General features: G+C 54.2%; 1 protein-coding gene across 8 annotated transcripts in view; it reads left to right on the forward strand.

The window, feature by feature from the left end:
* TRIOBP (TRIO and F-actin binding protein) overlaps positions 1 to 13,722 on the forward strand; it is an 82,038-nt gene extending 68,316 nt beyond the window's left edge. For 7 of the 8 annotated variants that reach the window (XM_063603255.1, XM_063603252.1, XM_063603257.1 and 4 more), the window contains 7 exons: positions 2,905 to 3,052; positions 5,274 to 5,376; positions 6,220 to 6,379; positions 6,454 to 6,567; positions 8,839 to 8,925; positions 9,790 to 9,953; positions 10,973 to 13,722. In XM_063603255.1, coding sequence (XP_063459325.1) covers positions 2,905 to 3,052; positions 5,274 to 5,376; positions 6,220 to 6,379; positions 6,454 to 6,567; positions 8,839 to 8,925; positions 9,790 to 9,951 — 774 coding nt within the window. In that variant the 3' untranslated portion in view covers positions 9,952 to 9,953; positions 10,973 to 13,722. Of the gene's footprint in view, positions 1 to 2,904; positions 3,053 to 5,273; positions 5,377 to 6,219; positions 6,380 to 6,453; positions 6,568 to 8,838; positions 8,926 to 9,789 lie in introns of all 8 variants that reach the window. The other variant, XM_063603253.1, reaches the window with a different exon arrangement.
* The last annotated feature ends 8,974 nt before the right edge of the window (positions 13,723 to 22,696 follow it).

The raw sequence follows: 22,696 nt of genomic DNA on the forward strand, positions 1-22,696 counted from the left end.
ATTCGGTGGACCTGGAGGAGTGACAGCTGGGAGGGATTTCCCAGCTGGTATCTCAGGCTGAGTGGGTGCCCTTCCTTCAGGGGTTGGGGGCTTGCTGCTGCAGGACAGCTGTCGGGTGGTCTGGGGCTTCACCCACTGGACATCTGGTAAAGAGAACCCTTCCCCACTATTGCAGTGGGGACAGAGGCATTTCTTTATCTACTTTGATGTCCATGTCAAAGGTGGCAGCCAGGATCAGGACACCTTGGGCCACTCAGGAAGGTAGGTGAGAGAGGCCCTAGGAGCCCCTGTTCGTCAGCTGAGTCCCACCTCCTGATGTCAGCCCCTGCACCCCTGAGCTGCTGGGTCTGCCTGCCTGGTCTGGCCCTTTTCAGAAGAGCAGTGCCCACCCCCACATTGCTGGGCTCCCCACTGGTGGATGCTGGCGTACCGTCTCCCTCTGTGCACCGGGTTCCCGTGCCCAGGGAGCCTCGGGGGCTGGTCCTGTGAGGCCTGCTTTACGGATGCCAAGACTGAAGCTCAGAGGGGGCGAGGGGTTTGTTCAGGTTCACTCCAAGGCGCAGCCAGGGTGAAGACCGCCTCTGAGGTCCAAAGCCATGTTCTGTTGTCCAAAGCCGGGAGACACATAGAGGGCAGGAACAGAAGCCAGGGGACAGACACCCCTGTCGCCACGTGAAGCTCTTGGCCCTCGCTCCTCCATCAAATCGTCCCCAGGTGTGGCTGCTGGAGAGGTGGGGAGGTGGCCTTTGCGTGGGGGAGACAGTCCCTCATCTGGTCCTCTGTGCCTTAGTTTCTTCCCTGGCTCTTCTTCCCCTTCCCTTTTTAATGACCTTAAACATTTTTTTAATCATATAAAAGAAATGTTTACATTTTCAAAAATAATTTAAACAAATTGAAAGGCTGGAAATCAACACCCTCACACTCCTTCTGCTGCCAGCTGCCACCCCAGGGTCCTGTCGGTGGCTGCTGCCGCCTGCCTATCAGTTTCTGGTGGCAGCTGTAACCTGTAACCACAGCTACCTAAATAATGCACATGTATTACCTCACGCTTCTGTAGGCGAGAAGTCTAACGCGAGTCTTGCCGCGCTGCAGCCGAGGCGTGGGCAGGACTGTGTTCCTCTGCAGGCACCCGTTGTATCCCTTGCCTGCTCCAGCTTCTGGTGGCCGTCCGCGTCCCTTGGCTCTCGGCCCCTTCCTTCATCTTCAAAGCCTGCAGAGGGGAAGTCAAGTCCTTCTCCTGCCATGTCACTCTGACCATCCCTTCCTGGTCACACCTCCCTTGAACTCTTCGCTTCTGCCCCCTTCGTCCACTTTTAAGGACCCTTGTGATTACACTGGGCTTGAGGGATAATCTGGGATAATCTCCCGATTTTAAGGTCAGCTGATTAGCAACCTTGATTCCCTCTGCCGCCTGAATTCCTCTTTGCCATGTAACATGATGTAGTCACAGATCCTGGGAGTAAGATGTGGACAACTTTGAGGGACTATCATTCTGCCCCCTACAATATCCTCCCTACCTTTTCTGTGTTTTCTGTGTTTTCCATTCACTGGGACGGACAGGTCTGCACGTTTGTTCCCGTGAGTGAGATCATACCACGTGTAGTGTCAGAAGCCAACTTTCACCACCTCATTTTGGGATCTTTTTCCACAGCATCCACACAAAAACTCTGTCTAGCAGCTGCCTGTGTCCCATTGTCAAGCTCGATCCCATCATTTATTCAAGAGTTCCCCTGATAGGGATTTAGATTGTTTCCAGTTTTCATCTGTTACCAACCTTGCTGTAGGGAATACCCTTGTTCCAAAAGTCTCTGTACACATACGACTTTCTGTGGGATCATTTCTAGGAGTGAACCTACTAGGTCAACCAGTGGGGTCGCAAAATGTGATGATGCCACCGGACCACCCCCTACACACACCGTTGTGGCGGACACTCCCAGCAGTGGGTATTATTAGTCTGAGATACTTGCCCATCTTGTCTACTAAGCATTATTTTGTATTACATCATCAGTTTCAGCTCATTTACTGAGCACCTGCCACATGTCAGGCCCTGGCCTAGACCCTGGGGACTGCGCCAGTCAGATGTTCTCAGTCTTCAGGGAATTTATGGTTTGGCAGAGGTAGAACCTTTTGAGGCAGGGGAGAGGCTGCCCAGAGACAGAGCTAGGAGAGACATTTAAACTGGGCTGCAGGTCAGTAAATTACCCAGGGAGGTAAAGTTGCCAAAAAAACATTCCAGGCCGGGCACAGTGGCTCATGCCTGTAATCCCAGCATTTTGGGAGGCCAAGGCCGGCAGATCACAAGGTCAGAAGTTCAAGACCATCCTGGCTAACACAGTGAAACCCCATCTCTACTAAAAATACAAAAATTAGCTGGGCGTGGTGGTGGGCACCTGTAGTCCCAGCTACTCATGAGGCTGAGGCAGAAGAATCACTTGAACCCAGAGGTGGAGGTTGCAGTGAGCTGAGATTGCTCCACTGCACTCCAGCCTGGGTGACAGAACAAAACTCTGTCTCAAAAACAAAAACAAAAACAAAAAAACCACAAAATTCCAGGCAGTGGGAATAGCTAAAGCTCAGAGGTGTGAATGTGCTGCAACCGTAACTGTAAGATTGCTTGGCAGAGAAAGGCCAGGGATGAGAACGTAAAGGTCAGCCATGGGAACAGGGACTTGACTCTGTAGGACGAGGAGTCCCTGGAGGGCTTGAGGCAGGAGCGACAAGGTGAGGTTTGTGAATGAGGAGCCGTGGGGTGGGGGTGGGAGCAGGAGCAGGTGCAGACTGGAGGTGCTGGGACCCAGGAGGAGGTGGTGTACCTGCCCCTGAGCCTTCTCCTCTGGAGGCTGGGGAAGGGCCACTGTCCAGAGGAACGGGGCAGCCTGTGACACCCTGGCGTCCGGCCCACAGGAGGCATGTGAGCGCAGCCTGGCAGAGATGGAGTCCTCACACCAGCAGGTGATGGAGGAGCTGCAGCGGCACCACGAGCGGGAGCTGCAGCGCCTGCAGCAGGAGAAGGAGTGGCTCCTGGCTGAGGAGACGGCAGCCACGGCCTCAGGTATGGACCCTGGGTGGGGCACAGTGGGCTGGGCTCTGAGCCTCTGTGCTGAGGTTCCTCCTAGCCAAACTGGGGAGGATTTTATCAAATAAGATGTAGGGGTCTCAGTGCCACATTTGGGGTAAAGGGTCAGCAGGTGTTGGAAGCTCCAAGAACTGGCCTGTAGCCCTACTTAAAAAGGGAAACTGAGGCAGTAAAAGATACCCTCCCCACCCCCAACACCACCACTACCATAGGTGGTGACTCTTCCTGCTCAGGGGCCTGCAGCCACCATAGAGTCTGCCTAAAGGCACACGCTACCCACATGCGTGGGGGAGAGGCTGATCAGCTGCATCCCCTGTCCTCATAGGAGTGCCTCCTCCCTGGGCACATGGACCAGACCCTGGGGAGAGCAGGGGAAGGTGTGAGCATTGTCCATGCCAGCTGTGTGCCAGGCACTGGGCCCCACATGTTTCCCACAGGAGCACCCTTCATCCTGGACAATTCCCTCCCCTCCTGCCACCGCACACCTGCTGTGTGCCTGGCACATTCCTAGGCATCACTAGGGGTTTGCAGAACAATAGAAATGCTGGCCAATGTCACATGATCTGAAGCTCACAACCTGCCAGTGCTGTGCCAAGTGCTCAGGCACTCGAACCCAGCCTTGGGGCCAGTGTGCTCTGCATTTTAGGAAGATCGCCTTTGCAGCCGCGTGTGTTAGAGACCCCTTCCCCCTCAGCAGAGTCTGGACTTCGCCCTGTAATCTGGCACTAAGGTTTCTGCTGTGAAATGGATAAAAATCACACTTAAGTGGAATAATAAAGACCATAAATAGCCTCATGTCCATTCAGGGTGGGGATTGCCACCAAAAGATTTACCAGAGGCCCGGTGCAGTGGCTCATGCCTGTAATCCCAGCACTTTGGGAGGCTGAGGCGGGCAGATCACCTGAGGTCAGGAGTTCGAGACTAGCCTGGCCAACATGGTGAAACCCCCATCTCTACTAAAAATACAAAAATTAGCTGGGCGTGATGCTGGGCAGCTGCAATCCCAGCTACTCAGGAGGCTAAGGCAGGAGAATCTCTTGAACCCAGGAGACAGAGGCTGCAGTAAGCTGAGATTGCACCACTGCACTCCAGCCTGGATGACAGAGTAAGACTCCATCAAAAAAAAAAAAAAAAAAGGCCAGGCACTGTGGCTCATGCCTGTAATCCCAGCACTTTGGGAGGCTGAGGCAGGTGCATCACGAGGTCAGGAGTTCAAGACCAGCCTGGCCAAGATGGTGAAACCCTGTCTCTACTATGAATACAAAAATTAGCCATGCGCAGTGGCAGGCGCGTGTAATCCCAGCTACTCAGGAGGCTGAGGCAGGAGAATCGCTTGAAAGTGGGCGGCAAAGGTTGTAGTGAACCAAGATTGTGCCACTGCACTCCAGCCTGGGTGACAGAGTGAGACTCCGTCTCAAAAAAAAAAAAAAAGAAAGAAAGAAAGAAAAAAAGGGGAGAAACTTTCAATGTTCAGAAGTTTCGGCTTTTAGAATTGTGGGTAAAACCATGGGTGGCCCTGAGTGGGAAAAAAAAAGCCTCGGTCTCAGTCCTTAGGAGCTCACAATCTGAGAATAAAGCCAGCAGGAGCTAATGTTGGGGCATTTACTCTGAGCCATGCTTTGTTCTAAATTCTTCACACACCTTCCAATAACCCCATGGAGGAAAGGTACTGTTGTTATCGACCCCTGTTTTCCAGATAAGGGATCTGAGGCACAAGGGGTTAAGTCACCTGTGCAAAGTCACATCGGTTTATGCTGACTGTGGAGCCTGAGCTCTTGACCACGAGGCTGGTCAAAGCAGATAGGCCTTGTTTGAGAGCCCTCAGAGTCTGCAGGGGGGGTGTACTAGGTGGGGTCCTACCTGGAAATCACTAGAACAGGAGGTACCAATGGTCAGACCCTGAGCTGTCTCCCCAGTAGGGTCCATCCAACAGGATTATCTTCCCTTAATAGATGGGCTGAGAGAGGTTGAGAGCTTACCCCAAGCCACTCAGTTTATGACACAGCCTGGGCTACTCTGGACTCCTGGTTCGGTGCTCTTTGCATAGCACTCCTTGGTCCAAGTCCATAGTACTTGCATAGTACTATGTGGAGTCCACATAGTACTCCACCAGTACATGTGGCATCTCAGAGCTGGTGGCACTTGGTGCTGCTGAACCCCCTCCAGTCTCTCTTGTGCCTCTCTGCCCTGCTTCCAGCCATTGAAGCCATGAAGAAGGCCTACCAGGAAGAGCTGAGCCGAGAGCTGAGCAAAACACGGAGTCTCCAGCAGGGCCCGGATGGCCTCCGGAAGCAGCACCAGTAAGATGATGCCGGGGCCCAACTGCCCACCCTGATGGTTATGGGTTGAGGAACTTTGCTGAGGCCCCTTGGCAGCGGACACATCAGTTTGCCCCTAGCTGAGATTCCTGCTCCAGTCTCATGGATGCAAGAAACAGAAGCAGAAGGTCCTCAGGCAGACCCCATGCCAGTCCTCACAGACAGTCCTTCAGGCAGCTTCTTGTCTTGGCTGGTCCCAGCCTCCACCCACCTCTTCACCCCTTTAGTCTCCCCTGGAGCTGGGCTGCAGTGTCACTGTTGACCACTAGGCCTCTCCGTGCCCCAGAGCACAGTTTTGGAATGTTGAGGCTTCAGGGGCTTTAAAGATGGGCCCCTCCAGCCGGGCACATTGGCTCATGCCTGTAATCCCAGTACTTTGGGAGGCTGGGATCAGGAGTTCGAGACTAGCCTGGCCAACATGGTGAACCCCATCTCTACTAAAAATACAAGCTAGCTGAATGTGGTGGCGGGAGCCTGTACTTCTAGCTACTTGGGAGGCTGAGGCAGGAGAATCGCTTGAACCCAGGAGGCAGAGGTTGCAGTGAGCCAAGATTGTGCCATTGTATTCCAGCCTGGGCAACAAGAGTGAGAGCAAGACTCCATCTAAAAATAAAAAAAAGATGGGCTCCTCCAAGCCACCCTCACTTAGGGTAAACACTTGTAGCCCAGAGAAACTGTCACTGGTTCACAGCCCCACAGCAGGCTAAAGGCAAACCTAGAGAGGGAACCCCAGAGTCCTGGGATGCTTTAAGTCTACCTGACTGGACTCCAGGCTTGGCAGGAGCAAGACAACCTATGCTCTCCTCTGCTCCTCCTCTGGGGCAGGTCAGATGTGGAGGCACTGAAGCGGGAGCTGCAGGTGCTATCGGAGCAGTACTCGCAGAAGTGCCTGGAGATTGGGGCACTCATGCGGCAGGCTGAGGAGCGCGAGCACACGCTGCGCCGCTGCCAGCAGGAGGGCCAGGAGCTGCTGCGCCACAACCAGGTGGGCCTGGCCCCAGGTTGGGGGGACACGGGTGGGTCCCGGCACTCCTCCCCTGACCACCGTGCCTCTCCCAGGAGCTGCATGGCCGCCTGTCAGAGGAGATAGACCAGCTGCGCAGCTTCATTGCCTCGCAGGGCATGGGCAATGGCTGCGGGCGCAGCAATGAGCGGAGTTCCTGCGAGCTAGAGGTGAGTGTCCTCACTAGCACCAGGCAGCCCAGTGGTTCTCGGGGCCCGGGACTATGGGGCACCCCCGCCATAGGCTGGGTATCACCTGTGGCAGGAAAGCCAAGTCTCCCAGTGGCTGGGCCAGCCTGACTAGGCCAGAACACCTACTGTGCATCCAGTAGCCAGAATTCTGCCCTCCCACCTGCATTGTGTCACCTACCTGCCGTGTACCATAGCAAATCACTCCACTTTTCTGAGTCCCAGTAGCTCATCTGTAAAATGGCACCAGCACCTTCCTTACTGGGAAATATTGGGGTAAGAAAATATGTGTGTATGTGTGTGATGCCAGTATCACTGTAGTATTTTCTTTCTTTTTCTTTCTTTCTTTTTTTGAGACAGAGTCTCTCTCTGTCACCCAGGCTGGAGTATAGTGACACGATCTCAGTTCACTGCAACCTCTGCCTCCCTGGTTCAAGCGATTCTCCTGCCTCAGCCTCCCAAGTAGCTAGGATTACAGGCCTGCACCACCACACCCAGCTAATTTTTTATATTTTTGGTAGAGACAAGTTTCACTATGTTGGCCAGGCTGGTCTCGAACTCCGGACCTCAAGTGATCTGCCTACCTTGGCCTCACAAAGTGCTGGGATTACAGCATGAGCCACCACACCTGGCCTTAGTATTTATTTCTTTACTTTTTTTTTTTTTTGAGACAGAGTTTTGCTGTTGTTGCCCAGGCTACAGTGCAGTGGTGCGATCTCGGCTTACCACAACCTCCGCCTCCCAGGTTAAAGCGATTCTCCTGGCTGGGCGCGGTGGCTCACGCCTGTAATCCCAGCACTTTGGGAGGCCGAGGCGGGCAGATCACGAGGTAGGAGATCGAGACCATCCTGGCTAACACAGTGAAACCCCGTCTCTACTAAAAATACAAAAAAATTAGCCGGGCGTGGTGGCGGGCGCGGTGGCGGGCACCTGTAGTCCCAGCCACTCCGGAGGCTGAGGCAGGAGAATGGCATGAACCTGGGAGGCAGAGCGTGCAGTGAGCCGAGATCGTGCCACTGCACTCCAGCCTGGGTGACAGAGCGAGACTCCGTCTCAAAAAAAAAATAAAAAATATTTTTAAAAAAAGCGATTATCCTGCCTCAGCCTCCCAAGTAGCTAGGATTACAGGCATGTGCCACCTCGCCTGGATAATTTTGTATTTTTAGTAGAGACAGGGTTTTTCCATGTTGGTCAGGCTCGTCTCGAACTCCCAACCTCAGGTGATCCGCCCACCTCGGCCTCTCAAAGTGTTGGAATTACAGGCGTGAGCCACCGTGCCCAGCCGATATTTTATTTCTCTTTTTTTTTTGAGACAGAGTCACTCTGTCACCCAGGCTGGAGTGCAGTGGCACCATCTCGGCTCACTGCAAGCTCCGCCTCCCGGGTTCATGCCATTTTCCTGCCTCAGCCTCCCGAGTAGCTGGGACTACAGGCACCCGCCACCACACCTGGCTAATTTTTTGTATTTTTAGTAGAGACGGGGTTTCACCATGTTAGCCAGGATGGTCCCAATCTCCTGACCTCGTGATCCGCCCGCCTCTGCCTCCCAAAGTGCTGGGATTACAGGCGTGAGCCACCGCTCCCGGCCCCAATATTTTATTTCTTCAACAAACACTTAGGTGAGGCTCATTCTGTACCTAGAAATTCTGGAAGCCCTTTTTGTCTGTTAACTCATCTAATCTTCCTGACAGCTCCATACATTAGCTACTATGACTGTCCCCATTTACAGATGAGGAAACTGAGGCACAGGAAGGTCAAGTACCTTACCAAAGCTTTTATAGCTGGACTGGGATTTGAACCAGGCAGTCTGGCTCCAGTCTGAGCTTTTAAGCCTCCCCAGTCCTGGCTGAACTTGTTTCCTCCTTGGTCAAGTCAGCACCTAGCCCTCAGGGTTGGGGAGGGGTTAATGAGGTGCCTTGTGGAGTGGTTCAGCCTGCTCAGGTTTATGTAGGGCTTCTTTTCATCCATCTCACTCCCGAGGTGAGAGCCCGGTGCTGCATGAGGGCTGCAGCAGACTTGACCGTGAGATATCCACTCACACGGGCTGGACAGGGGTGAGAGTAAGGGAAGGCAAAGCAGGGGAATCGGAGAGGGCTTCCTGGAGGAGTCTGCCTCCAGGATGTAGAGGGTTTTTGTGCAGATAGGGACTGCATTCTAGGGGCCTGAGGCAGAGAGAACCCGGGCTGCAGGGCACTATGGGCCAGGGTAGCTCTGGCTTCTGGCCCTGGGTCAGTCCAGCACCTATATCCCCAGGTGCTGCTTCGCGTAAAAGAAAACGAACTCCAGTACCTAAAGAAGGAGGTGCAGTGCCTCCGGGACGAGCTCCAGATGATGCAGAAGGTAGGTCCTTCCGCTGGGCTGGGGGCCGTCGGGGACTCTGGAGCCATCTGGATGCCATCCTGTGAGCACCTGCTCTGTGCCAAGCCCTCCACTTGCTTCATCCTTCCTCAGGCTCTCCTGTGCTTCTCCCATGTAGGTGTCATCATCCCCATTCACTGATAGGGAAACTGAGACTAAGAAAGGGGAAGTGACTTCCCCAAGGCCGTACTTGGCTTCTGTTTATTTAGCATTATTTAATTTATTGATTATTATTGAGCACCTACTATATCCCGGGCACTGTGCTAGGTGCTGGGAAGACAGATGTGAACAAAATAGCCCCAAATCTCTGCTGTGGGGAGCTTGCACTCCAGTGTGAATAACCACGTTGCTAGGAGTTGGGTGGGTCAGGGTTCAGCCCAGGTCTGAGTCTGCAGCCCGCCTGGCCCACCCTTGGCTGCTATGTCACTGCCTGGTGCGCTCTGTCAGTTTGGGGCAGGAAGTGGACATGTTGGTGGCTCTGTAAGTGCACGTGAGCCAGACCGTGTTTACCGCACTTGAAGAACAGGTGGCGTGAACTCACAGGAAGGGCCCAAGCACCCAGCCAGGCTGACCTGGTTCTCATCCCAGCCACTCACTGCCCTGCGGTCTTGGTCAAAATCTTCTCCCCCGAAACAGGATGAGGATGACAATGACGCCTGTGTCCCTGGGTGGTACCAGGGAGGTGGGAGGGGTAAGCCCAGGACCCACGGCCGTCTTGGGGAGCCACCTGGAGGGATGAAGCGAGGTGTCTGCGGGGAGGTCTGGCTGCTGGTGCTGCCCATGTGCCCGGTGGGCAGGGCTGGAGGGAGAGACTTCATGCCCTGATACCTGCCTCCTGCCCCCCAGGACAAGCGCTTCACCTCGGGAAAGTACCAGGACATCTATGTGGAGCTGAGCCACATCAAGACACGGTCTGAGCGGGAGATCGAGCAGCTGAAGGAGCACCTGCGCCTTGCCATGGCCGCCCTCCAGGAGAAGGAGTCGATGCGCAACAGCCTGGCTGAGTAGAGGTGGATGCCGAGGCGTGTGCCCTGCAGGGTGGGCAGGGGCTGAGGCTCTCCCACACCTGGGACTCCCTGGACCACCCCAGCCAGGCCACTTCCTTCTTCTGGCCTCCAATTCCCGTTCTGTAAAAAGGACAATGAAACCAGCAACACGGGGTTGTTGCAGAGATCCCATCAGACCCGGGCCACAGGCTGCTTCATCAGCTTAAGCCTGTTCCTCCAGAGCTGGGCGGCACAGTGCAGAGCCACAGCCTGCTCAGTGCACCCCCCTTCTTGGGGCTGGAGGCAAATGCAGCGTGCACATCCCTGACCCCCACAGTGAATCTCCACTGAGCTTCACACACACACATCGCACGCTGAGGCCGGGCTTCTATCCCAGTTAGTCTTAACACTCCTTCTTGACTTAGCAGGGCTCAAAGTGGTTGGTTGGTTGGTTGGTTGGTTGGTTGGTTGGTTGGTTGGTTGGTTTTGGTTGCTTTGAGACAAGGTCTTACTCTGACACCCAGGCTGGAGTGCAGTGGTGCAATCATGGCTCACTGCAGCCTCAACCTCCGAGGCTCAAGGGATCCTCCCACCTCAGCCTTCTGAGTAGCTGGGACCACAGGCCCTCACCACCATGCCCAGATAATTTTTGCACTTTTTGTATAGGTGGGGTTTCGCCGTGATTTCCCAGGCTGGTCTCGAACTCCTGGGCTCAAGCAATACACCTGCCTCAGCCTCCCAAAATTCTGAGATTACAGGTGTGAGCCGCTGCACCTGGCCAAAGTGTTCTTATTTTTGCTTTTTCAACGCCACATCTACCTGGAGCATCCTCTTTCTGATAAGTCCTCATAGACTTCCTAAGGCATGCAGGAGAGGCCACCCTATGGCTGAGCTGCTTGGGAAGGAGCCAGGAAGAGCGGATCTGGCTGTACCTTAGGGGCTGAGAGGTGGTGGAAGGACCCACTCAGCACCCTTGCTTGGCCTCGGGGTGGCCTCGCAGCCCCTCAGCCCAGGCCTCAGCCCTGCCGCACCTTGTCTTTCAGGTCCCGCCCAGCTGCAGACCCTCCAGGCTGGAGGACCAGCCGCCCTCCTTCCCTCCTGGATGGAAGTAAAAAGCCAAGCTTTCTCCCCACCCTCTGTGGGCCACACGTGCACTTGCACCCACCACACACACACACACACACACACAGACACATACACACACACGTGCACACATGTACACACGGACACACACACACACACTGCATATCTGAGCGCGCCCCTCGCACTGGGTCTTACCTTGCACCTTCTTCAGGATTTTATATGTGAAGAGATTTTTATATAGATTTTTTTCCTTTTTTTCCAAAACACTTTATACTTAAAAAAAAAAAAAAAAAAAGCAATTCCTGGTGGCTGTGTGCCTCCAACCCTGGTCCCCCTCTGTCTCCAGCCACCCTCTGCTTGGGCTTCTGAGCTGGTGGCCCTAGCCCAGGGGTCTGGCGGAGGCCCAGGCAGCAGCCATGGCGGGGTGTCTCTACAGGGGAGAGGCGGGAGCCTGCCACCCTCTTCCTACCCTACCTCCTACTAACACTTCCTGCCCCATTTGGACCCATACCATGGGGCTCAGGACAGAGGGAGCTAGCAGCTGGCCTCCATGGCCCCACAGCCTCCTTCGAGGCTGTGCTGGGTGCAGAACCGCCAGAGCCACCCAAAAGGTGTTTCTCTCCTGCTCCCTGAACCTCTTAACTTAATAAAACGTTCCAGCAGCTCTGGTGTCCTAGATGGCTGGCAGAACAGGAATGGAGATTGGGGTTTCTTGAAGTGGCTTCCCCACTCACACCCTACCCACACCCCACCCTTCCTAAAGCAGCGGCCTCTAGGCTTCTGAGGGTGGGGCTGAAAATCCAAGGTCTCCCTTAGTACAGACTGTGACACCCCCAGTGTGGCTTGCAGGCTAGTGGCAGCGGAAGCATGTGGGAAATAGCAAGTCCAGTCCCACCCCAACCTACTGAACCAGCGTCTGCATTTTAACAGGGTGCCCCAGTGATTCACGTGACCTTCAAAGTCTGAGGAGCCCTGGAGTAGGGCCCAGGGCCCAGGCCTGAGAGAGAGGCCTGGGGCTAAGACTGGCCCTGACCATGACCTTGGGCAAGTCACACCCCTCACTGAGCCTCACTTTGCTTCTCCATCAAATGGGTGTTTTTCTTTCAGTCCCAGTCCTCTCCTGAGGCTTTTCCCAGAGGTCATGCCCAGCCCTGGGCAGGGGTGAGGGCAGGGTTGTGGCTGCCAGGCACAGGTCCAGCGGGCTGGGAGTCCTCACCATGGCTGGCTGTGCTGATTATGGTTGCATGGGGCTGGAAGAGGTCCCATTTCTGAGCCACAGAAACAGGCCACATCCGGTAGGGGTCCTGGAAGGCTGTGAGAACCCAGAGGAGACCCTGACCCAGCCTGCAGGTAGAAGACTGCCTTTGGAGGCAGCTTTGAAAGATGACTCTTCCAGATGGAAGAATCAGGAAGGGCCTTCCCACGCGGAGGCACCAGCAGGAGCAAACGTCCCTGGTGTGTTCAGGCAAAGAGCCACAGGAGAGTGACCTCGTGGAGTGGGAAGAGATTGTTTCCCATTCCCTTGCCAGGGATTGGTTGAGGAATGGACAAGGCTTGCAGTTCACGCAAGCCAGTGAAATGCGAGGGGAAGTCTTGGGAGTGGGGTGGAGGAGGTCATCTGGGAAGGGTGTCCTTGGTCTTAAAAAGAGGCACAAGAGGCCGGGCGCGGTGGCTCTTGCCTATTATCCTAGCACTTTGGGAGGCCAAGGCAGGGGGATCACCTGAGGTCAGGAGTTCGAGACCAGCCTGGCCAACATGGTGAAACCCCGTCTCTACTAAAAATACAAAAAATTAGCCAGACGTGGTGCCAAGCACCTGTAATCCCAGCTACTCAGGAGGCTGAGGCAGGAGAATCACTTGAACCCAGGAGGCAGAAGTTGCAGTGAGCCAAGATCGCACCACTGCACTCCAGCCTGTGTGACAAGGGCAAAACTCCATCTCAAAAAAAAGGGGGGAGGGTGGCGCAAGGAGAGGACACCTCTCTCCTGGCCCTGTCGCCATCTTCCCTCATCAATAGCTAAAAATGGCAAAGGAGAAAGAGCCAGGACCCCGTGCCATCAAATCCTCCGGCCTTGTGCTGCCCTGTCTCGGCACTGCTTGCCTTAGGAGATCAGGAGTGTTCCTAGCCACTGGGAGATGGGATGCCTGCCACTGGCAGCTCTGCCGTCCATCCTCACCATCCCACCGTCCCCCCAACACAGCTCTCCATCCCATCCTCTGCCTGCCTTCTAGCCTCAACCTAACTCAGGGCTCTCCCGTCTCACACCTGGGTTGCAGGAACATCCTCTTCACCAACCCCCCTCCCATCCCTCCTCAGGGCTGCCTAGGGCAGCTACAAAAACCAGGCCAGCCTCTGAAAGGTGCTCCACATCTCATTAAAAACCGTGAAATCGCACTGCCCCACTATCAGAATAGCTCAGAGGAGAAGGTCTGCCAGTACCAACTGCTGGCGGGGATACGGAGAAGAGCAGCCCCCAGGCGCTGCTGGTGCAAATATGCTTTGTTGCACCCACGGCAGGAAACTGACCAGCTTCTCATCAAGTTAAATACGCATCTACCCTATGGCCTAGCATTTCCACTCTTGCTTACACATCCAGGAGAAATGAGTCCTTACATGCACAAAAGGATGAGTACCGTAATACTCACATCAGCAAATAAACAATACAGCTGTGTGTCAGTAGTAGAATGAATAAATTGTGGTCGATTCATACGTTAGAATACAGCAATTTAAAAACAACTGCTACACACAAAAATGTTGGTGAATCTTTCAGACACAATGTTGAGCAAAAATAGCCACAGAAGAGTGTAAGGCTGTACAATTTTATTTAGGTGAGGTTCAAGAACAGACAAAACACGGTGATAGTGATCAGAAGAGCAGGTACCTCTGAGCTGAGGGCATTGACCAGCAGTGGGCAAAAGGGAACATTCTGATCCCAGAAATGTTCTATATCATGGTCTGGGTTGTGGTCACGTGGGTACATACAGATGTAAAAATTCACCATGCCGGCCAGGCATAATCCCAGCACTTTGGGAGGCCAAGGCAGGTGGATGACCTGAACTCAGGAGTTCCGAGACCAGCCTGGCCAACATGGCGAAACCCCGTCTCTACTAAAAATACAAATAATTAGCCGGGCTTGCTGGCGCATGCCTATAATCTCAGCTACTCGGGAGGCTGAGGCAGGAAAATCGCTTGAACCCGGGAGGCGGAGGTTGTAGTGAGCCCAGATCGCGCCATTGCACTCCAGCCTGGATGACACAGCGAGACTTTGTTTAAAAAAAAAAAAATTGCCACGCCTTGCACTTACGATTTGTTCATTTTTACTATGTGTGAATCACGTCTCAATGGTGCAGGGGGTGGGAAGAAGCCTGCTTTGCAAAAGAATAAGCCAGGGTTCCAGCAGGCTCCCAGATGAGCCACCTGGGAAATGGCCCTGTCACCGCAGCCGCAGGGAATTTGACCAAAACCACGTGGTTTGGCTGCAAGTTCTGGTCAACTGCTTCAGGCAGCCAGGCATGTGCTCTGGAAAGAAAACAAACTGGTATCAGATGAACCTGCCAGGTCAAACCCTACCTGCTGCCTCCAGCTGGCTAGGTGAGCCTTACTGAGTCACATCTCTCTCTGGGCTTTACTTCCTCTTCTGATAAATGGGAACAATAACGTCTACCCCAGAGGACTGTGTAGGTGTTAAATTACCAACTGTTTCAGTTATCTATTGCTGTGTCGCCAATGACCACATATGTAATGGCCTAGAATACCACTTTTTAAATATTCATGGTCCTGTGGGTTGACCTGGCTCAACCTCTTTGTGTCTTTTTTTGAGATAAAGTCCCGCTCTGCCGCCCAGGCTGGAGTGCAGTGGTGTGATCTCGGCTCACTGCAACCTCCGCCTCCTGGCTTCAAGTGATTTCCTGCCTCAGCCTCCAGAGTAGCTGGGATTACAGGTGCCCGCCACCATGCCCAGCTAATTATTTGTTTTTAGTAGAAATGGGGTTTCACCACGTTAGCCAGGCTGGTCTCAAACTCCTGACCTCAAGTAATCCACCCACCTTGGCCTCCCAAAGTGCTGGGATTACAGGCGTGAGCCACCGTGCCCGGCCTGGACATCTTTCTCCACATGGCCACTTCACGGGGCTAGCTTGGGCTCCTTACAGCATAGTGGACTTGGGACAATCTGACTTCCTACATTGTGGTTGACTTCCCCCTAGAAGAGGAGTTCTGGCCAGGTACAGTGGCTCACGACTGTATATCCAGCACTTCAGGAGCCCGAGGCAGGAGGATCACTTGAGGCCAAGAGTTAGTTCGAGACTAGCCTGGGCAACACAGCAAAACCTCGTATCTACAAGAAATTAACAAAAAAACAAAAAAACAATAGCCAAGCAGTCTGGGTGAGGTGGCTCACACCTGTAATCCCAGCACTTTGGGAGGCCGAGGCAGGCAGATCACCTGAGGTCAGGAGTTCGAGACCAGCCTGACCAACATGGAGAAACCCCATCTCTACTAAAAATACAAAATTAACCAGGCATGGTGGCATGCACCTGTAATTCCAGCTACTCAGGAGGCTGAGGCAGGGAAATCGCTTGAACCTGGGAGGCGGAGGTTGCAGTGAGCTGAGATTGCACCACTGCACTCCAGCCTAGGCAACAGAGTGAGACTCCTTCTCAAAACAAAAGCCAGGCATGGTGGTGCATGTATGTGCCTGGAGTCCCAGCTACTTGGGAGGCTGAGGCAGGATGATTGCTTGAGCCCACGAGTTGGAGGTTGCAGTGAACTGTGATTGCTGCCACCGCACTCCAGCCTGGGCAACAGAGTGAGACCCATCTCTAAAAAAATAAAAACAATAAAAAGTAAAGGGAGCCTCAACAGCCCCAAGTGGAACCTACAAGCTTCTTATGAATTTGGCTTGGAGGTGCTGCAGCATCCCTTCCATCACTTTAGTCAAAAATGAGTCGCAGAGCCAGCCCAGGTCCAATGGGAGAGGCGGCAGCAGGGCCTGAGCGCCGGAGTTGTGGTTCACTGGCAGCCATCTTTCTCCTCTGTTTCTGCTTCAGCTACACCCCAGCTCCTCTTTAGTCCCCTATGTGGAATTCTCATTTTCTTCCCAGCCCTCTGATGTGCTTCCCTGGAGTCTGTCCTCAGCAATCCTCTGTTCTCTCGTGAAGACTTATTTATTTACTTACTTACTTAGAGACGGAGTCTCACTCTGTCGCCCAGTCTGGAATGCAATGGCACAATCGGCTCACTGCAACATCCACCACCCAGGTTCAAGGGATTCTCCTGCCTTAGCCTCCTGGGTAGCTGGGACTACAGGCAGCCGCCACCACACCTGGCTAATTGTTGTATTTTTAGTAGAGACAGGGTTTTACCATGTTGGCCAGGCTGGTCTCGAACTCCTGACCTCATGTGATCCCCCTGCCTCGGCCTCCCAAAGTGCTGGGATTACAGGCGTGAGCCACCATGCCCGGCCTCTTGTGAAAACTTGATCTCTCATCCTTGGCTTTTGTTACCGTCTGTGCTAACCATCCACATCTGTCTCCAGCCCAGACCTTTTCCATGAATTCCTAAGACCTGGTCAGCCTCAGTCTTAAGGCTGCCATCAAGGCCCTGTCCTCCCTGCAGCCCGTTCCTGTTCAGTGTATTCTGCCTCGTGAGTCAGCCTCTGGAGTAGGCCCCGGGGATGCAACATGGAACCAAGCATTCTCCCTTCAGGAGGGAGGTGAAATTGGAATCAGGTGATTAATTACAAGAAGCTACAGCACAGAGGGTGTAGCAGGCCCAGCCTGGGAGGTCAGGGGAGGCTTCTTGGAAGAGGAGATGCTGGAACCGAGCAGGATTGAGCTAGGCTGAGAGGGGGAGAGAGTGCCAGGTCCAGTGAGCATCAGAAGCTCAGCAGAGTTCAAAGGCTCTGAAATGGCTGCAGCTTGTTGTGTGTAGAGGGATCCGAGATGAGCCTGCGGGGACAGGCTGGAGCTGGAATCTGATTTTGCAAGGACAGCGGGGGTCATGTGTCCAAGCTCTAGCTTTGTGCTTAACCCAGTGGGAGGCTATTGGGGAATTTTATGTGAGCAGTGCCCTGGCTCAGAACAGCGATCTTGGTCATCCTCAGCACATGGGGGCTATAGAAGGCCCTAAGTTGACCTAGGGTTTGGTGCAGTGGGAGAGAAGAACAGAGGATGAAACCCCGAGGAAGGGCAGAAGCCCGTAAAGCAACTGAGAGGTTCCCAGCAGCCCAAGCGAGCGAATGTTTCAGAGTGATGGAGCGGGAAGCGCCCAGGCTCTGGTGTCAGATGGCCCTCCGTCCGTCCCCCTGCTCTCAGCTCTGCAACCCGGGCAAGTTACATGACCTCTCTGTGCCTCCGTTTCCTCATCTGTAAAGCAGGGATAGTAGTACCTCCCTCCCAGAAGTATTATGAAGATGAGAAATGCGCTCATGTGTATGAAGTGCTGAGAGGGCGCCTGGGACTGAGTTAACAAGGTACATGTGAGCTGTTAATACTATTGTGATGTGCTGCTATTTGGGTGTTGTGAGGATTGGATGAAAAGGTGCATGTTGCCAGACGCGGTGGTTCACGCCTGTAATCCCAGCACTTTGGGAGGCAGATGCAGGTGGACCACCTGAGGCCAGGAGTTCGAGACCAGCCTGGCCAACGTGGTGAAACCCTGTCTCTACTAAAAACACAAAACTTAGCCAGGTGTGGTGGCGCACGCCCATGATCCCAGCAACTCAGGAGGCTGAGGCAGGAGAATCCCTTGAACCCAGGAGGCGGAGGTTGCAGTGAGCTGAGATCGTGCCACTGCACTCTAGTCTGGGCAGCACAGCGAGACTCTGTCTAAAAAAAAAAAAAGTTGGCGGGGGGGCATGTCAAAAATGTGGCCCAGGGCCGGGATTAGGGAGGATTTAGAGCTGCTTGCTTTATTTATTTATTTATTTATTTATTTATTTATTTATTTATTTATTTTGAGACAGAGTCTTGCTCTGTCACCCAGGCTGGAGTTCAGTGGCGCAATCTCTGCTCACTGCAAGCTCCGCCTCCCGGGTTCACGCCATTCTCCTGCCTCAGCCTCCCGAGTAGCTGGGACTACAGGCGCCTGCCACCACGCCCGGCTAATTTTTTGTATTTTTTAGTAGAGACAGTGTTTCACCGTGTTAGCCAGGATGGTCTCGATCTGACCTCGTGATCCGCCTGCCTCGGCCTCCCAAAGTGCTGGGATTACAGGCGTGAGCCACCGCGCCCAGCCTAGAGCTGCTTTATTTTTATTTTATTTTAATTTTTTTTGAGACGGCGTTTCACTCTGTCGCCACACAGGAGTGCAGTGGCACAATCTCGGCTCACTGCAACCTCTGCCTCCTGGGTTCAAGCAATTCTCTTGCCTCAGCCTCCTGAGTAGCTGGGATTACAGGCACGCGCCACCACGCCCGGCTAATTTTTGTATTTTTAGTAGAGACCGGGTTTCTCCATGTTGGCCAGGATGGTCTCAATCTCCTGACCTTGTGATCCGCCTGCCTTGGCCTCCCAAAGTGCTGGGATTACAGGTGTGAGCCACGGCGCCTGGTCTGGAGCTGCTTTAGTATTAGTTGGATGTTGCTGCCCTCAAGGTCCCCAGGAGATCCGGCTCCAGTTGGCCAAGCCCCAGTTCCATGGCCTGTGAGAATCCCGACCCGTCCCTCCTAGGTTGGCAGGTGCCCACAGGTCACTTTTCAGAGCTTCCTTTCTGTTGGGGTTGGGGAAGATGTGCTGCCAGGCACAGAGCCAGGCCCTCTGGTGGTTCCACAGTAGATCTGCTGGCAGAATTGTGCTAGGAAAGAGCTCTCAACATCTTGCCCCAGCACCACCCAGACCCCCAGCAGGTCAGGGGCACCTGGCAGTCCAGGAGGGTTTGACCTGGCCACTGGGTCCTGCCCGACTTCCCCTACCCCCACCAAGCCCTGGCCGGTTCCCCTTCCCTCTCTTGGCCGCTGCTGTTCCTGGGCCCCATGCCCCTGCCCTGCTTGCCTCCTCCCTCATTCCCAGACGGGTTTTCCCTCCTGTCCAATCCACACACCCACAGCAGGGGATTTCTAAAACTGGGAGCGGCCATGTTGCTCCCCTCTGTGAATCTCTGCCCTGACTCCCTGTTCCCTTGGGATGGGGTTCTGGCACGCGAGCCCCTCTGTCTGCCGTGGTCTCCTTTCTCTACCCCTTTGGATCCGCTAGGCTCCAGGCTTCCACTGCACGGAGCAGTAGCGCACTCTTCCATCCTCACTGCCGTCCCCCTGCATGCACTTTCCACTCCCAGCCCCTCCCCGGCAGACCCCCTAAGACTCAGGACTCAGATCAGTCATCATCTGCCACCTCCAGGAAGCCCCCCCAGATCCCCTAGATGGGGATGGAAGCCTGCTCTGGATCCCACAGTACTTGGAACTTGACATGTTTTTTCCTTATGGCTCCCCCAGACTGTGAGCCCCCTGAGGCCAGGGACCAGCTCTGAATCGCTTCTGTGTCCCCACTGCCCAGTACAGAGCACTGGTGTCTGTCTCCGAGGGATGAGTGTTTGTTGATTGACGGACTGACTGACTGGAAGTGAATGACCACTGAGTCAGTCACCCTCAAGGCAGGAAATAGCCACAGCCTCAGCTCCACACCAAATGGCAAGGGACCAGATGTCCCCATAAACCCACTGGGAAGCCCGGCAGCCGTCCTGAAGGGCTGGAGGCTAATGGAGGTTTCCGGTACACGAAAGGGCCAGGATTTAACTGTGAGTCACCCCTGTCATCCCGGCGTCCCACAGTACTTTATGAGGGGACTTGACTTTGATGGAGCTTCCGCCACGAGCAAACATGATGAACGGCAAACCTTTAATGCTCGCAACAACACCTTGAAGTACTTATTGCTCTCCCCTTGTTATAGGAGGAAACTGAGGCTCAGAGAAGGACATGACTTACCCAAGGTCAATAATTTAGTGACTCACATCCGAGCAGGTCTGACTCTAGAGCCCAAATCCCCTCCCTACCTAGGCTGCCTCCCTAAAAGTCACGAAGCCTTTTTTTTTTTTTGCTGAGCACTTACTGTGGGCTGGACCCTGGAACAAACATTTTCACTCACGAGCTCCTTTAATTCCCAGAACAGCCTGATGAGGGAGGTAGCACAGTTGTCCCCGGTAGGGGGCCGGGACTCAGCAGCACAATGAGGTGACGGCCAGGTCAGTTGGTCTCACAGCCCAGGTGGCCTCCGGAGCTGACCCAGGTCTTCTCATTGGAGGCTGCCTGGGGACCAGGTGCCTTGGTTCCCCCTGCTTGAGGTAGGCATTGGGGGAGGTCTGGGTGTACCTTGGTGAGGCTGACTTGAATGAGCCTCATCTGGAGGCCACATGAGGAGGCCTCAATGTGGAGCCACTTCCACACTGCTGCCTCAGTTTCCTAGTAAAGCAGGGCAACAGCTTATTCCCAAAGGGCCCAGAAAGGCTAGATCCCCCTGCAAAGGGCAGGAGGCGTTTCGGGGTGCCTGTGTGATTGGCTGGCCCTTGCCCTGTCACCACCCCGCAGCTCCACCTTCATTGCCTGCGTCCTGGGGACTGCCAACCGCGCTTTCTTTCCAGAGCCCCTGAGCTCTTGCATGGGCTGCTCCCAGCCCCTCCCTAGCTCTGGCCATCCTGGCCCCAGTTGGTCTCCCCCACTATGAGCTCCCTTGTGGCTTCTCAAGGCCAAGACTCAACCAGGCCGGCGGAGTGGGAGGAACCTGCTTCTTCAAGTTGGTCACCTGGCTTGGCCATCCACTGGCCCTGGGACCTTGACTGTGGCATTTCCAGAGCCACATCCCAGATGCTCCCATGTGGCTGTGTCCACTCTCGGGTGGGGCAGCTGACTGCACTGGCCAAATGTGTCTGAAAGGTGACAGATGGTGGACTTACCCCACCAGCAGTGTGACATGGATGCACTGATGTGGGGGTGGGAGGCGCTACAGGGAGAACTTCACAGGGGCCTGGCTGGCCCTGACCCTTTGGACTCCAGCAGATTCTCACCATCTCCTGCGGAAGACAGGTTTATAGGTGTCCCTGGCCCCCACCCCAGGGTGTCCCCACAACCCAACTCCAATCTCACGCAGTCTCTCCCCTCTTCACTCATTCAGTTGCTGAAAGTCTGTGTCATCTACTAGCTGTGACCTCAACTGTGGCATCTCCAGAGCCACATTCCAGCTGCTCCCACGTGGCTGTGTCCTCACTCAAGAGCAGGACAGCTGGCTGCACTGGCCAAGTGTGTCTGAAAGTTGACAGGAACATTCATTCCAGCATTAGAAGGAAGTGGGCCAGGTGTGGTGGCTCACACCTGTAATCCCAGTACTTTGGGAGGCCGAGATGGGGGATCACCTGATGTCAGGAGTTTGAGACGAGCCTGGCCAACATGGTGAAACCCCGTCTCTACTAAAAATACAAAAATTAGCCAGGCGTGGTGGCAAGTAGTGCCTGTAATCCCAGCTACTTGGGAGGCTGAGGCATGAAAATCGCTTGAACCCGGGAAGCAGAGGTTGCAGTGAGCCTAGATCGTGCCATTGAACTCCGGCCTGGGTGACAAGAGCAAAACTCTGTATCAAAAAAAAAAGGAAACTGTGTCCTGTGCAGATTTGCATCTGTGTTTATTCATGCTTAAACCTCTCCAGAAGGATTTGCACACATACATTTGTGCACACACACCCCCAGGGTGAGGGAACCCAGTGTGAAGGGGCCCTGGACACACAAGACCCTGGGAATAGTGGTTGCCTCCTCGGGGAGGGAGCCAGAAGGCCAGGGGACAGGGGTGGTGGGACACATTTCAGTGTTAAATGCTTTCATATGTTCTGCACTATTTCCCATGTGCATGTGATATCTATTCCAAAATAAAGTTTTAAAAAATACTAAAATAGTCCTGAACGGAGCATGGTAGGGGAGTGGCAGGGCTGGCACCAAACTCAGGGCTCACTGTCCGGCTCTGCCACACACCTGCTTCAATCAATGATCTTCCCTGGAAATTCACTTCCTCACCTGAGATGAGATGAAGAAATGGGATTAAGTGAGGCCCTGAGCGTGGCCAGGCCCACTGAGTCTGAGTAGCAGCTGTTATTCCTGTTAATATCCTGGTCAAGCCTGTTCCAGGCACCTGAGTGACACAGACATGAAGGGACACGCCCTGTCCCTGCGCTCACCCTGCAAGGGCAAGGGGAGAGACAGCAACACCAGGGAGAGCTGACACAACTGACCCGGTGCAACTAACTCGGCCAGAGGAGCCAGGGAAGGCTGCACAGGACAGGTGACGCCTGCACCGAGGCTTCAAAGATAAATAGGTGTAATCGGGGGACCAAAGGAGAGAGGGTGCTCCAGGCTGGGGAAGCAGAGCCTGCCAAGACTCTGTAAAAAACTCATGCTGGGCACACCCACGTCCACAGCATGTAAACAGAGCCATATATGCACTCATGAACACCTGTGCTCACAGCTGCCCCATTCTATACACTCCTGCTCACATACACAGCCCATGTGCATGCCTGTATATGCCCCCCACGTGCACAGCAGACCGCCTGCCGGTTACCTGTGTGACCCACTTATGTCTCTCAATCTCTCTGGGCCTCAGTTCGCTCACCTCTTACATGTGGAAAATGACAGGGACATGGTGAGTGTTATATTATGAGACAGTACCTGTGGAGCACTAAGGGCAATGTCTAGTAAATGTTCGCTGTAT

The sequence above is a fragment of the Pan paniscus genome, chromosome 23, assembly GCF_029289425.2.
Source record: "Pan paniscus chromosome 23, NHGRI_mPanPan1-v2.0_pri, whole genome shotgun sequence".
NCBI lineage: Eukaryota > Metazoa > Chordata > Mammalia > Primates > Hominidae > Pan > Pan paniscus.